The sequence below is a fragment of the Ursus arctos genome, unplaced genomic scaffold (genome assembly GCF_023065955.2).
Source record: "Ursus arctos isolate Adak ecotype North America unplaced genomic scaffold, UrsArc2.0 scaffold_8, whole genome shotgun sequence".
In the NCBI taxonomy this organism is placed as follows: Eukaryota; Metazoa; Chordata; class Mammalia; order Carnivora; family Ursidae; genus Ursus; species Ursus arctos.
The window spans coordinates 78,457,465-78,470,141 of record NW_026623100.1 but is presented as its reverse complement, the minus strand read 5'-3'; the positions used below and the strand labels follow the sequence as shown (position 1 = coordinate 78,470,141).

Here is a 12,677-nt window from a genome sequence, read left to right as displayed (position 1 = left end):
ATGGGCCTTTAGGGACTAGCAACTGCCTGACTGTCATATGAGGAAGTAGACTAAGACAGGCAACTGGTTACTGTTTATTTCTTGACTTATGGTTTAGATAAGGCAAATTTCCAAAGCTACAATTTTGGCCTTAGGCACACTTTGGAAATGGAAGACACCTCCAGGGTGATCACAAACAAAACCATTTGCAAAAAATATTTTCTGTTGCCTGTACAAATTTGGGATGGGGGTGGGAGAAGAAGGTAAGCTGAAAAACTAGCATTACGGGAATTGAATGAGCCAAGCGCTGTCATAATCTCCTGGAAGTAGCTATTACACTATTAATAATAGCTTAGCCGCACACCAGTAAATCACCCCAAGATACCACTGTTATACTCTGCTCCTAATGGTGTAGGGAATGCTCTTTTGTGTGTTTATTTATTTATTGTGAATTTGAGGTTTGTACACATAGCCTTCATTTTAAATAAACTGCTTCTTTGTGTTTCTTTTGTGTTAGCATAGTACACCCCCTGAAGACCGCTTTTCCTACTAAATGTAATTAGCATTTGGATTTTATGCCTTGGATTTTATGCCTAGACATGAGTTTAAAACACCGACTTCCAACTAAGACCTGATTTTGAGGATAAATTAAGTTGTTGGTCCGCGTTCCCACCCCTTTTCAAAGATGTTCTCCTTTTTAAAAATCTGTATCTGTTTTTAAAGGGCCTGGGTGACTGCCAAAAACCTAACCTTTGTTGATTACTTGAAAAGATAGTCAATCTTTCTACATTCACTTTTAGAGTAGGTAGGTCACCTTTAGGCCATTTACATATTTCATTTGTGTGTTGCAATGAGAGCTGAGCCTTAAATTTGCTTGTTAGAATACTGATAATTCAGAGTAGCTTTGAACATTAGCAATTTTTTTTCCCTTAAAAAAAACCCTGCTTCATTTTGCTGGAGTTTGTGTTTTACTTTTTCTCCTTATTGACTTATTAAATAGTACCAGCTGAACGGTTGTTGAGACTGTTGACATTTCAAGTTTTTGGAATCAGTAATGTTTGTTTTAATCCTTAAAATTAAATCTTCTGTAAGACTTTACTAAGATCTCCGTTGATTTTCTGGATTTTTCCCATCAAACTACAATGTTAAAATGAAACCGTTCTTGCCCAGTGTGAAAATCTAGTAAAGATTTTTAAAAACAGATTTCCCACCTACTTTCTTTAAAAGCTCTTTTTGTTCAGTGGCTTTATTTATTGTTGTAGATTCTTAAGTGTTTATCTCTAAGATAAACAGTTAACTCCCATGCCAGAAAATTATGGCTCCTTATTGATTTACAGTCCCCTTTGGCCACATTCCATGCTCAATCTGCTGGTAATCAGTAGACTATTCTAACTTTCTCATATACCCCCGAGGATTAACCGAAGTCGCTCTTTTTCTTTCCGCCCCCTCCTCCTCTCTCCCTGGTTTGTGGGTAGGAAAGTTTTTAAGGCATGGTATCAACAGGAGAAAGAGGGAAGTAACATGTAGCAGCATGATGAGTGAACAGTGTACACTCTCTTTAAGAGGGTACAGTCCTAACTGTAGATGTCTGAGGAGAATGTTCTATTTTGCCTTGCATTGTCCTTGTGTTTGTTTACTGAAGTATTTGAATAGCCTGGCATTTTCTTGGAGTGTTTTGTTTTGTTTTGTTTTGCCAAATAGTATATCCTGGGTCACATGTGTAGGTTAACTGCAGGTTTCCTGGCTGCCTCAATACCGTATATCTTACTGGGGGACCCGTCGGTGTGCGTTCCAGTGGGTTGTCTCCTGGTCTTGTCTTAATCTACTTTGCTGGGGGGGGTCATTAGGCTATTTTATTGGCATATCAAGGAATTGGTTGTTTGGGTCTTTAAAAGTTTGCTTATGGTTCCTTGCGGTAAAGTATGAGGTGTATCTATATGTGTGTTTTTAATTTCTCTGAAGCAAACGGCCAGTCTTGGTTCTTCAGAATGAAGCCCTTTATCCACAGCGGCGCTCCTATACTAGTGAGGATGAAGCCTGGAAATCCTTCCTGGAAAACCCTCTCACTGCGGCAACCAAAGCGATGATGAGCATCAATGGCGATGAAGACAGTGCCGCCGCGCTGGGCTTGCTCTACGACTATTACAAGGTACACGCGCCTCCGCTGCTGAAACTTCACGACAGGCCGAGATGCACTTGATTCAGCAGCATGTAAAACAGTAATTTGCTGGGAGAATGTAATGCAAGTTGCTTCTCCAGTGACTATAAATAGTTTAATGAGTGCTTTGACTTACTGCGGTTCAAAGCTGAACATCTGCAATCATAGAATCAAAGGGTTGTTTTTAAAATGGGTGAAGCAGCCAGCTGTTCTAGCTCGATCTGACAGGTGAAGCTACCATAAAAGAAGCTGGTAGATGTGTCTTACTGCGATGGAACGTTTTACCAGAGGCACTTGTGCGTGCCCCGAGGAGTAGACAGTGGTTCGTTTACCTGCGCTCTAACCTTTATTCCGATGTAGTCAGAGTGATTTGCTTTTCCTTACATGATCTCACAGATCCTTTGATTTGATTGTGGGATTCATGAAGGAAAAAAAGCTAATTTTTCTAGCCTTGGACTTTCTAGTTCTAAGATCGGGATATATTTTCTTGCCTATTTCTATAGATTAGTCTTAATTAAATAGACTCTGTCCTCTGCCTGGAGTTTTATGTGACGTTCCTAACCGGAGATCTGTGTCCTCATCGCCGTCCTAATAACACCGGCCGCCACTTACTGATTACCTCTATCATGCTACACATGTTGCCGGCATGCATGCTATTTCCGATTCCTCCAGAAAGCCTGCAAAATATGTGGTATGATCCCTGTTCCGCAGATGGGAAAAAATGAAGTTCTCAGGTCAGGTAACTGGTATGTGTGGCGGTTAGGATCTCAGGCCTGGTGTGGATTGTGCCAGAGTTATCCTCTTCAGCCTGCCACGCTGTCTCCTGTGGAACGTCCTTTGCTTGCTCTATTCTTTGGCATTCTTCTTTCTTTCTTTTTTTTTTTTTTAAAGATTTTATTTTTATTTATTTGACAGAGATAGAGACAGCCAGCGAGAGAGGGAACACAAGCAGGGGGAGTGGGAGAGGAAGAAGCAGGCCCATAGAGGAAGAGCCTGATGTGGGGCTCGATCCCATAATGCCGGGATCACGCCCTGAGCCGAAGGCAGACGCTTAACTGCTGTGCCACCCAGGCGCCCCTGGCATTCTTCTTTCTGCTCAGTAATAGTATGTGGTGATGGCTATATATCACAGTTTGTTTTTGCCATATTTTTGTTTTTGAAACTTCCAGACCTATAGAAAATTTCGATTTAATCGGACGATTAACTCCCAGATACTTTCACTTAGATTCACCAGTTGCTTACATTTTGTTACATTCTGGCACTGCATTCTTTCCTGAATATAAGAAATACAGAGGGTGGAGGCACCTGGGTGGCTCAGTCAGTTAAGCGGCTGCCTTCAGCTCAAGTCACGATCCCGGGATCATGGGATCAAGCCCCGCTGTTGGGCTCCCTGCTCATGGGAAGTCTGCTTCTCCCTGTCCCTCTGCCTGCAGCTCCCCCTGCTTGTGCTCTCACGCTCTAGCTCCCTTCGCACACATGCACTCGCTCGCGCGCGCTCTCTCTCTCTCTCTCTCTCTCTCTGTCTTAAATAAATAAATAAACTCTTAGAAAGAAAGAAAGAAAAAGAAAGAAAGAAAGAAAGAAAGAAAGAAAGAAAGAAAGAAAGAAAAATGCAGAGGGGGAAAAAACAGAGAAGATAGCTTGATTATGATTACCAAATTTGGCTGGGACCTAAAGAAAAGATTTCATTATTTTCTGGTATGAGGCCATGTATCCAGTTTGTTGTGTTTGAGAGACTGAGGTAAGTTTTGTTTTATTCTGTTTTGTTTCTTTGAATATGAAGGGAAACTTGTGTGGTAACTGATGACGCTAGAAGAAATCTTTGCCTGGGAAGTTGAGCCGAAGAATTCCTTCGAAGTGGAACTTACAATATATCGATTCTTCTTACATCTTGTTTTCTTTTTTTTTTTTTTTAAAGATTTTATTTATTTATTTGACAGAGATAGAGACAGCCAGCGAGAGAGGGAACACAAGCAGGAACACAAGCAGGGCGAGTGGGAGAGGAAGAAGCAGGCTCATAGCAGAGGAGCCTGATGTGGGGCTCGATCCCATAACACTGGGATCACGCCCTGAGCCGAAGGCAGATACTTAACCGCTGTGCCACCCAGGCGCCCCTACATCTTGTTTTCTTGACTCAATCAGTGTAAAAATCATAAGTTCCTAAGTATTGTTTACGAAGTTTGAAGTTATGTATTTTTAACTGAAACTTTTGAGAATGGAAATGGGAGAAAACCAGCAAGTTTAGTACCAGAAAGACTGATGTAATAATAGTGATTGCAAGGGTTATGTGCATATGCGTTTTAAATAAAGGGTCCTAAAAGTATTTTACATCTTAGGAGGAGATAAACCATCTGTCCATTAAGGGTGACAATCTTAGTACTAATATGTTGGCTTCTTATGACAGGTGTAACATTGTTTTCTTTTTTAAATGAACTGATTTGTTTCAGTTCTTTGGATATAGTCATCTGTCGTTTTTACATAATAACTTTTTAAGTAGGCTCCATCCACGCCCAGCATGGATTCCGACCCGGGGCTTGAAGTCACCACCCTGACATCAAGACCTGAGCTGAGGGGCGCCTGGGTGGCTCAGTCGTTGAGCATCTGCCTTCGACTCCGGGCGTGATCCCAGGGTTCTGGGATCGAGCCCCGCATCAGGCTCCCTGCTCCACTGGGAAGCCTGCTTCTTCCTCTCCCACTCCCCCTGCTTGTGTTCCCTCTCTCGCTGGCTGTCTCTCTCTCTCTGTCAAATAAATAAATAAAAATCTTAAAAAAAAAAAAAAAAAAAGACCTGAGCTGAGATCAAGAGTGGACACTTAACCAACTGAGCCACCCAGGTGCCCCTATGTAATAACTTTGATAAAGCTTTAAAAGCACATTGTTAACACATGAAACAATTTATTTTGTGTTTAAAGGTAATTGTATTCATACATTCACATTGAAAACAGTTTCAAACATTTAGCAACTTTGGAGTACATGTTGGGAACTAGTCTCGAGTGGGTTGATGTCTGCGGTACACCTGTAATGTTAGCCTGCTTTCACCTCCTATGTAAAGAATAGCAGAATCAATCAAAAAAGGTATAGAACAAACCTAGTTCAGTTTGTCCTTCGGGTACCAGATAATGTGAATTGCACGGTATCTGAAGAAATTTATCACTTGAAGCCGGCACTGGGATCTTGGAAATGAACTGTTAGCATGGCTGATCCTTTTGATTGTGCATTTGATCTGTAAGGAGGGGTCGTGAAAAGGAGCAGCAAGAATACTGAGAGTCCAGTTGTGTTCTCAGCAGCTTCTGGTTTATTCCATAGCGTGGATAAATGGGTAAAACCAAGCCAGAGGTGTTTTTTTCTAAGAGAAGAAACCCAAACTCAATGACGAAGTAAATCTGTGATGCCCTGAGTTTATTTGGCAACTAAAGAATCGTCAGTTTTTACATATTAACCTTGTGACAAGATTTGTAAGCTCTTGAAGGCAGACACTGTCTTATTCGTTGTGTATCCCCACTGCCTGGCATTTGGTGGGCGATCAAGTGGACATGTGAGTGATTGAACTTAACTGAAAAATAAGAGGCTGTATCTATACTCCACTAAGTGAGAACTAAATTGTGTTGTGTTTGTTAATATCTAAGGTTCCAAGAGAGAGGAGGTCATCAACAGCAAAGCCAGATGGTGAGCACCCAGAGCCAGATCACAGCAAAAGGTAACGTCTAATAGCATAAAATAGTACTGTTGTATTGTCACAGGTGTCTGTGACAATAAAGCAGGAGTTTAAATGAAAAAGCTTTAGTGGAACAGGTAAGTGATAATTATGATTCTGTTGCTCTGAGAAGTTGCCAGTTTCTTTAGACATAGTTGCCTTTTTTGCAAAACAAAGCATTAACTTTCTTTTTCTGTGGAGGGATGTTTTTAGCAATAATGTAAGCAAACTGTTCCCTTATTTGTCTTTGAGTTTCTCTTAAGAAGGGTGTGGCATTTAATGCAAAGGTGGGGTCCTTTAAAAAAAATTAAGTACCAGTGATCTTGAATAATGGCCTAAGTAAAACGTAATGAAGCAGCTGTATTCCAAACTCCTGTTGAAGTTATTTTAGGTTATTTAGGTTAAAACTTTCAGAAATTAAGGCTTGACTTTATAGCCCTGAAAAATAATTTAAGCATACCTTGTAAATTTCCCTATGTTCTATTAGTAATAGAAATAAATGGATATATTTATATTATATTATATTATATTATATTATATTATATTATATTATATTATATTATTTATTTGGAGAGTGCAAGAAAGGGGGGGGCAGAGGGAGAGAGATAATCATAAGCAGGCTCCAGGCCTAGCTTGGAGCCCGACACAGGGCTCGATCTCATAATTCTGAGATCATGACCTGAACTGAAATCAAGAGTCAGATGCATCACCGACTAAGCCTCCTAGGCACCCCAGGAGTAAAATATTTTTAAAGAAAGAATGGTCACTCAGAATCCCACTATCTCAATGATTTATTTATTCATATTTGGGTGTGCCTGCACATTTTATGTGGTTGTGGTTGTATTCACAGATAGCATTTGATAGTTTGTGTTCTTCTAGTTAATCCCTTCCATGAGTGTTTTCCATGTTGCTGTTTTCATCTTCATAATTACCCTTTGGAGAAGGACTTACGGCTTTTATTATGTTACTTTTTATTATGGGTATTTTCAAACAACAAAAGTAGAGAAATAATGTAAGCCTGTGTGTATCATTACTAGCCTCAACAGTTACTAAGGTAATTCCTCCTGTTTAATCTATTCTTCCCTCTTCTCCAACTTTTAATGCTTATTTTTGCTATAGTTTTTAAGCAAAACTTAGTTATCCTAACATTAAGGCTCTAATTTTTTTCTACCACTACAGAGCCTTGACAAATAACTTTCTGGATAGCTTTTCCTTTTGTTCTTTCGTTAGGATAAATTCTTGGGAGTGAATTTATGGTGCAAGGTTTGTACATTTCATTGATCTGAAATGTACAAAACTGCCAAGTTGCTTTTTTCCTTAAAGGTATGAGCCTATATTGTTTGAGGGGGCTTTGAAAATTCACTGATTTTACCCTGGACTAGAAATCATCTTCTGTTGCCCAGGATATTTATTAAACCAAAAGCAATTTTATGCAAACATATCTACCTGTGCAATGTAACCATCGGTTTTCTTTTGGTGGTAGAGAAAGCCAAATAAGCGTAGGTAGTAGGGAAAGTCGTGGCCAAGGGATGACCGTTCATACTTCTCGAGCCCTTGTGCGCCAGGCATCATCATACACATTTCAGCACCTCGTCCCATTTCGTCCTCGTCACAACCTTGTGAGGATAGACAGATAGCATTATTACCCCCATTTTATAGATGAGCATGTGCTTGCTAAGAGATGAAATAGCTCAGCAAAGGTCACAGAACTTGAGCCAAGGCAGAAGGACTCTAGTCTGTGCTTGAAGCACGGTGCTGTTCCAGCCAGTTCCGTTCGTAGCTTCAGGCTTCTAGTGAAATATGACCATTGTATTAGGATTATTGAAGATAAAGTGTAGGAGGAGAGCTCTGAGTTCTCTAGATTTCAAATGAAATTTTACTTGATACTTTTGGATTTTATCACTGATTAACCATGAAGTCTTTTTTTTCTTGCTCTAATAATGGGTTGTCATTGCCATTTTCTATTTATTTGGCTTCTCTCAAGTGTATGATTATTATTATTATTACTATTGCACAGGACCCAGTGGCCCATTGCCATTAGGAAAATAAAATTGTCAAAGAACTGTATCAACACTGAGTTTGAAAACACAGTTTTCTTTTCTTATCTTTTCTTAAAGAAACAGCATACCAAATGTGACTGAGCAGTCCCTCATTTCTGCTGGAGAAAACAGAGTACAAGTACTGAAAAATGTGCCATTTAACATTGTCCTTCCCCATGGCAACCAACTGGGCATTGATAAGAGAGGCCATCTAACAACTCCTGATACAACAGTCACTGTCTCCATAGCAACAATGCCTACCCACTCCATCAAGACAGAAACCCAGCCCCATGGCTTTGCTGTGGGAATCTCTCCAGCAGTATATCATCCTGAGCCCACGGAGCGGGTGGTGGTTTTCGACCGGAATCTTAGTGCTGACCAGTTCAGCTCTGGTGCTCAACCCCCAAATGCTCAAAGGCGAACTCCAGACTCTACCTTCTCAGAGACCTTCAAGGAAGGCGTTCAGGAGGTACAGGAAATGCAAGCATCTTCCCAAGACGTTTGTGTGTTTGTATAAGTATTGGGTTCCACCTCTTCCTCGTTATGTAAGCTTGAAACTCAGCCTGAAATGAATGGATTAGGAACAAGAGATTTTTTTTTTTTTTTTTACAAGAAAAGGCCCATGGGTATAATTTGTAAACTAAACCTACAAAACCAGAAATTATTATCAAGGGCACATGGCTAATCTTACCAGTATTTGAGTTAACAATTATGATTTCAGCTAAGTGATTTGTTGGAGAAAGAGAACCCCATACCTAATCTTCCATCAGCAACAGATATCTCCACATGAGTCTGTTTTCAGCTTTTGCCCTAGACCAAAACAAGGCTCCTACGGTTGGTCTCCGTATGACATGACTTCTCATGTACTTGCTTGGTCTCCCTCGGTTGGAAGCAGAGTCAGGGAGGCAGTAGATCGTGCTGATGAATGCGTTGTGTGAAATTTACAGGTTACCTCCAGACACTTTGGGGGGCTTATGGTGATGAACACCTCTCAGGTAAAAGTTAGGGAGTGGAGATGTTCGAAGCCATATTTAATGTCTCTCGGGGGAAAGGAACATCCCTCTGCTTATGGAGTTAGGAGCAGAAGAGTAGTCTTTTCTGAGAAAAATGCACCAATCCATCCAGCAGTGGTGCAGACTTGATATTGTATCTTCACCTAGTGTGATGATCCCCAAAAGTCATGAGATTTTGGTTGCAGATTCTAGAGTTTGAACAGAATTGAGATGTGTGGGGAAGCTGGGAAAAGGGGACAAGGCAGCAGTCTGGGGGGTACCTGCACTGATTGTTTCATCTAATTGAGTGGCATATAAAATGGTGGTTTTTCCTTCAGAATTGTTTTTGTAGAGTTAAGATTTTTTTTTTTTAGAGTTAAGATTTTTATTTTAAAACGAATATCGAGTGAGTAGTGGGTTGCCGTAAGCCACATACTTCTGTGCTGTACCATATATTGGTCTTTAGTAAGCCTGATAACCAGTTAAATAGTTGTGGCTTATTACATTGATATTTCAGGTTTTCTTCCCCTCGGATCTCAGTCTACGGATGCCTGGCATGAATTCAGAGGACTATGTTTTTGACAGTGTTTCTGGGTAATAGTTGTCTTTTAATTTGATTTTTAACTTTCAGCTTTTATGACTTTTTTGTTAATTTGATATTGGAAAATCAGAGGTGGCTTTGGTGGTATTATCTTTGCTAGAGGACATTTGCTTTAGTGCATTTAATTTTGAGCTCTGTACTGTGTTTCATGTTTCCTTAATTCTTGGTGTTGGTGCTTTTTCTTTCCTTCAGTTTCTTTATGTGATGGTAGTAGAATGGAATCTAAAAGAAGAGAAGAGGCGATTAAATTAGATCCCTGAGCTCCCTTCTGTTTCCAAAAGCATATAATTCTGTGAGAATTTAGGAAAAACATCAAGTGGATAAAGGCTTTTATTTTTTATTAGCCTCACTCGTGGTAAAGTAGATGAAGTCAGCTTTTTTCTGACCTGACAACCTCTTCTTTTAAAACCTCACAAAATTGTACCCACGCCGGGAATATGAATATCTTCCAAGTTAATTATGAAAATGTACAAACACCTTCGGATGTTTTTAAAAATCATTTAGGATTTCATTTTATACATTTGTCTTATGCATTTTTTGTATGCTGTATTTTGAAGTAAAAACAGTTTATTTTTAAAGTCAGGGATTTTATGGAAATTGAGACTTCCCTTAAAGACCCGCCTCAAGGTACAAGAGTCACCAACTCAGATGCCTTTAGGATCTAAGATAGGGGTCAGCAAACCTTTTTCTGTGAAGGATCAGATAGTACATATTTCAGCTTCGTGGGCCTTATAGCCTCTGTCGCGACTGCCCAGCTCTGCCACTGCGGCACAAAAGAGCTGTAGATGATACGTAAATAAGGGTTGTGGTTGTATTCCAATAAAACTTTATTTATAAAAATAGGTGCAATTTTCGACCTCTGGTCCAGGAAGGTTATTAAACAACTTGAGGGAGATACATGCATGTTGCTTCAAGGTGATAATAAAGGTAGAGAACTGTGCAGTGCCCATCCAAAGACATTTAAATTACAAGCAAAAACAACAAAAAGTGCCATGCACACCAAATCGAATTTAATCAGAGGCCTACCAGCCACCTGTTTACAGCCTTTGCTGGGCAAATACCACATTGGCAGCATGTCTTGTGAGATTTCCTTCCAAAATCTTTTTCAGCTGCTAGTATCTTTAGTATCCTTAGCTTCTAAACTTCTAATTTTTAACCTTATTACTTCATAGAATTTCTAGTAGACATTTTGTAGCCCCGCATATTAGAGATTTGAGAATGTCTGCGTTGCTTAAGATTATATTTACCGCGCAAGAAGTAGCCAGTGCTATTTATAACATGACACAGTCCGTTGGGTGTTGCCTGGTGGTTGGCTGTTTGCATACATCCACACTGAAGTATTTCAAGATCGCGCTAACGCGTAAAGAAAGCTTCCAAAAGAGTGGATTAGAGAGCTGTGGCTTTTTTTGTTCTTTAGGAACAACTTTGAATATACCCTAGAAGCCTCAAAGTCTCTTCGACAGAAGCCAGGAGACAGCACCATGACATACCTGAACAAAGGCCAGTTCTACCCTGTCACCTTGAAGGAGGTGAACAGCAGCGAGGGGATCCACCGGCCCATCAGCAAAGTCCGAGTAAGTTCTGCCCTTAGTTCTGTTCTCTAGGCGAGCTAGTCAGAGCTGAGTACCCCGGGTCTGAAGATCTAAACGAAGGCTGAAAATGGCAGTTTTCAGCCTTAACTGGAAAATAGGACACCGAGTAGGATTTCCAAAAGATACTCACGCTTTAGTGCCTCCATATTATAATGCATTCTCTTCCATAGAGTGTGATCATGGTGGTTTTTGCAGAAGACAAAAGCAGAGAAGATCAATTAAGGCATTGGAAATACTGGCACTCCCGGCAGCACACAGCGAAACAAAGATGCATTGATATAGGTAAGTAGCTCTGGAGCCTGCTTTTATTCCCAGAGGTGCGAGCATCCAGTTTTCTAATTCCAGTTATTTTTGGCAGTGATCAGCTTCCTGCCGAAAGCATTTGAATTTTTATGCCAGCTACTGATCTGTTCCAAACACTGTTCTCGGCCTCCTGGAATCAGTGCTCTTAACATTACTTCCTTCATAAGGACATGTGGCCCATGCAGTGCCTCTCCAGACGACACTGGGGCCTGAAACTCAGTCGCTTGCTCTCATGAGTGCCCTGCTCTTTGGTCTGCAAAGTTTTTGAGGTGAAATGTCTTCCTTAAGAGATACTGATTATTTATAGATGATGGTAAAGTGGAGGGGGAAAAAAAAAAGAAAGTAAAAGTAAATACTGCTGCCGGGCGCTTACCTAACCATCTCCCCTGGTTCCGTGCTGAACTGCGCGGCTAGACTCTCCGTCCTTAGAGAGACCCAGAGGTGTATCACCTGGGGTATAACTGGGCAAATCCGTATTTAATGAAGTGGCTTTATGAGAATGGCTGTTCTTGCCGTGTATATAATTTTTGTATAAAGCCGTTGTCTGTATCACAAGCTGGCCCTCAATCTTAGTGTTATTTCTTTTGTCTTTTGTAACGTTCGTGTTCTCTTTTCAGAAAAATTAAAAGAGCTGAGTTCTAATCTTGGTTCTCTGGGCTAGTTTTGTGACCTTAGAAAAGTTACTTAAACTTTTTAGTCCCAAGTATCTTAACTTTGACATAATAGGAAAAAATTAAATATGTCCAAGCTTACCTGTATTTTAAAAATCCTGTGATTCTTTTTCTTCATCTTTTGAAACTTTTTCAACCCAACAACATGTTCATTTAAGTTTTTCGGAGGCAATAATATGGAAAATGGAATCTTATTTTGAAGTGCTACAATCTCACGTTGGAACCAGAAATCATGACTTCCCTTTCTTTTTCATCACTCATGTAGCTGACTATAAAGAAAGCTTCAATACCATCAGTAACATTGAGGAGATTGCGTATAATGCCATTTCCTTCACTTGGGACATTAATGACGAAGCAAAGGTAGGTGACGGAGTCCAGGGGCTCCTCCACTTCCAGCTTTTTGAGGGAAAGTGGGAGGAGCTTAAGGATTTGCCAACTGAATTTTTTTTTTTAATGGTTTTACATGTTTTTGTTCTTTTGCTAAGGAATAGGGAGAATAAGCTTGGTAAAAGGGTGGGTTAGAGCCATGAAGTCATGAAGTGCATGAAAATGAGACAAGACTTTGGGAGGAGAAATGCTGTTGTCTCATCAGCGTCCTTCCTTCTGACTTAGCAGAGCCAGCTGGATTCTCAACTTTCCCTCGTTTCA

General features: G+C 40.3%; 1 protein-coding gene across 2 annotated transcripts in view; it reads left to right on the top strand.

Moving 5' to 3' along the window:
• GRHL1 (grainyhead like transcription factor 1) overlaps positions 1-12,677 on the top strand; it is a 52,035-nt gene that overhangs the window by 1,402 nt on the left and 37,956 nt on the right. For both annotated transcript variants that reach the window (XM_026518699.4, XM_057309302.1), the window contains exons 2-8: positions 1,942-2,128; positions 5,764-5,834; positions 7,949-8,339; positions 9,380-9,456; positions 10,881-11,037; positions 11,226-11,337; positions 12,295-12,389. In XM_026518699.4, the coding sequence (XP_026374484.1) occupies positions 1,942-2,128; positions 5,764-5,834; positions 7,949-8,339; positions 9,380-9,456; positions 10,881-11,037; positions 11,226-11,337; positions 12,295-12,389 (1,090 nt within the window). The remainder of the gene's footprint in view (positions 1-1,941; positions 2,129-5,763; positions 5,835-7,948; positions 8,340-9,379; positions 9,457-10,880; positions 11,038-11,225; positions 11,338-12,294; positions 12,390-12,677) is intronic.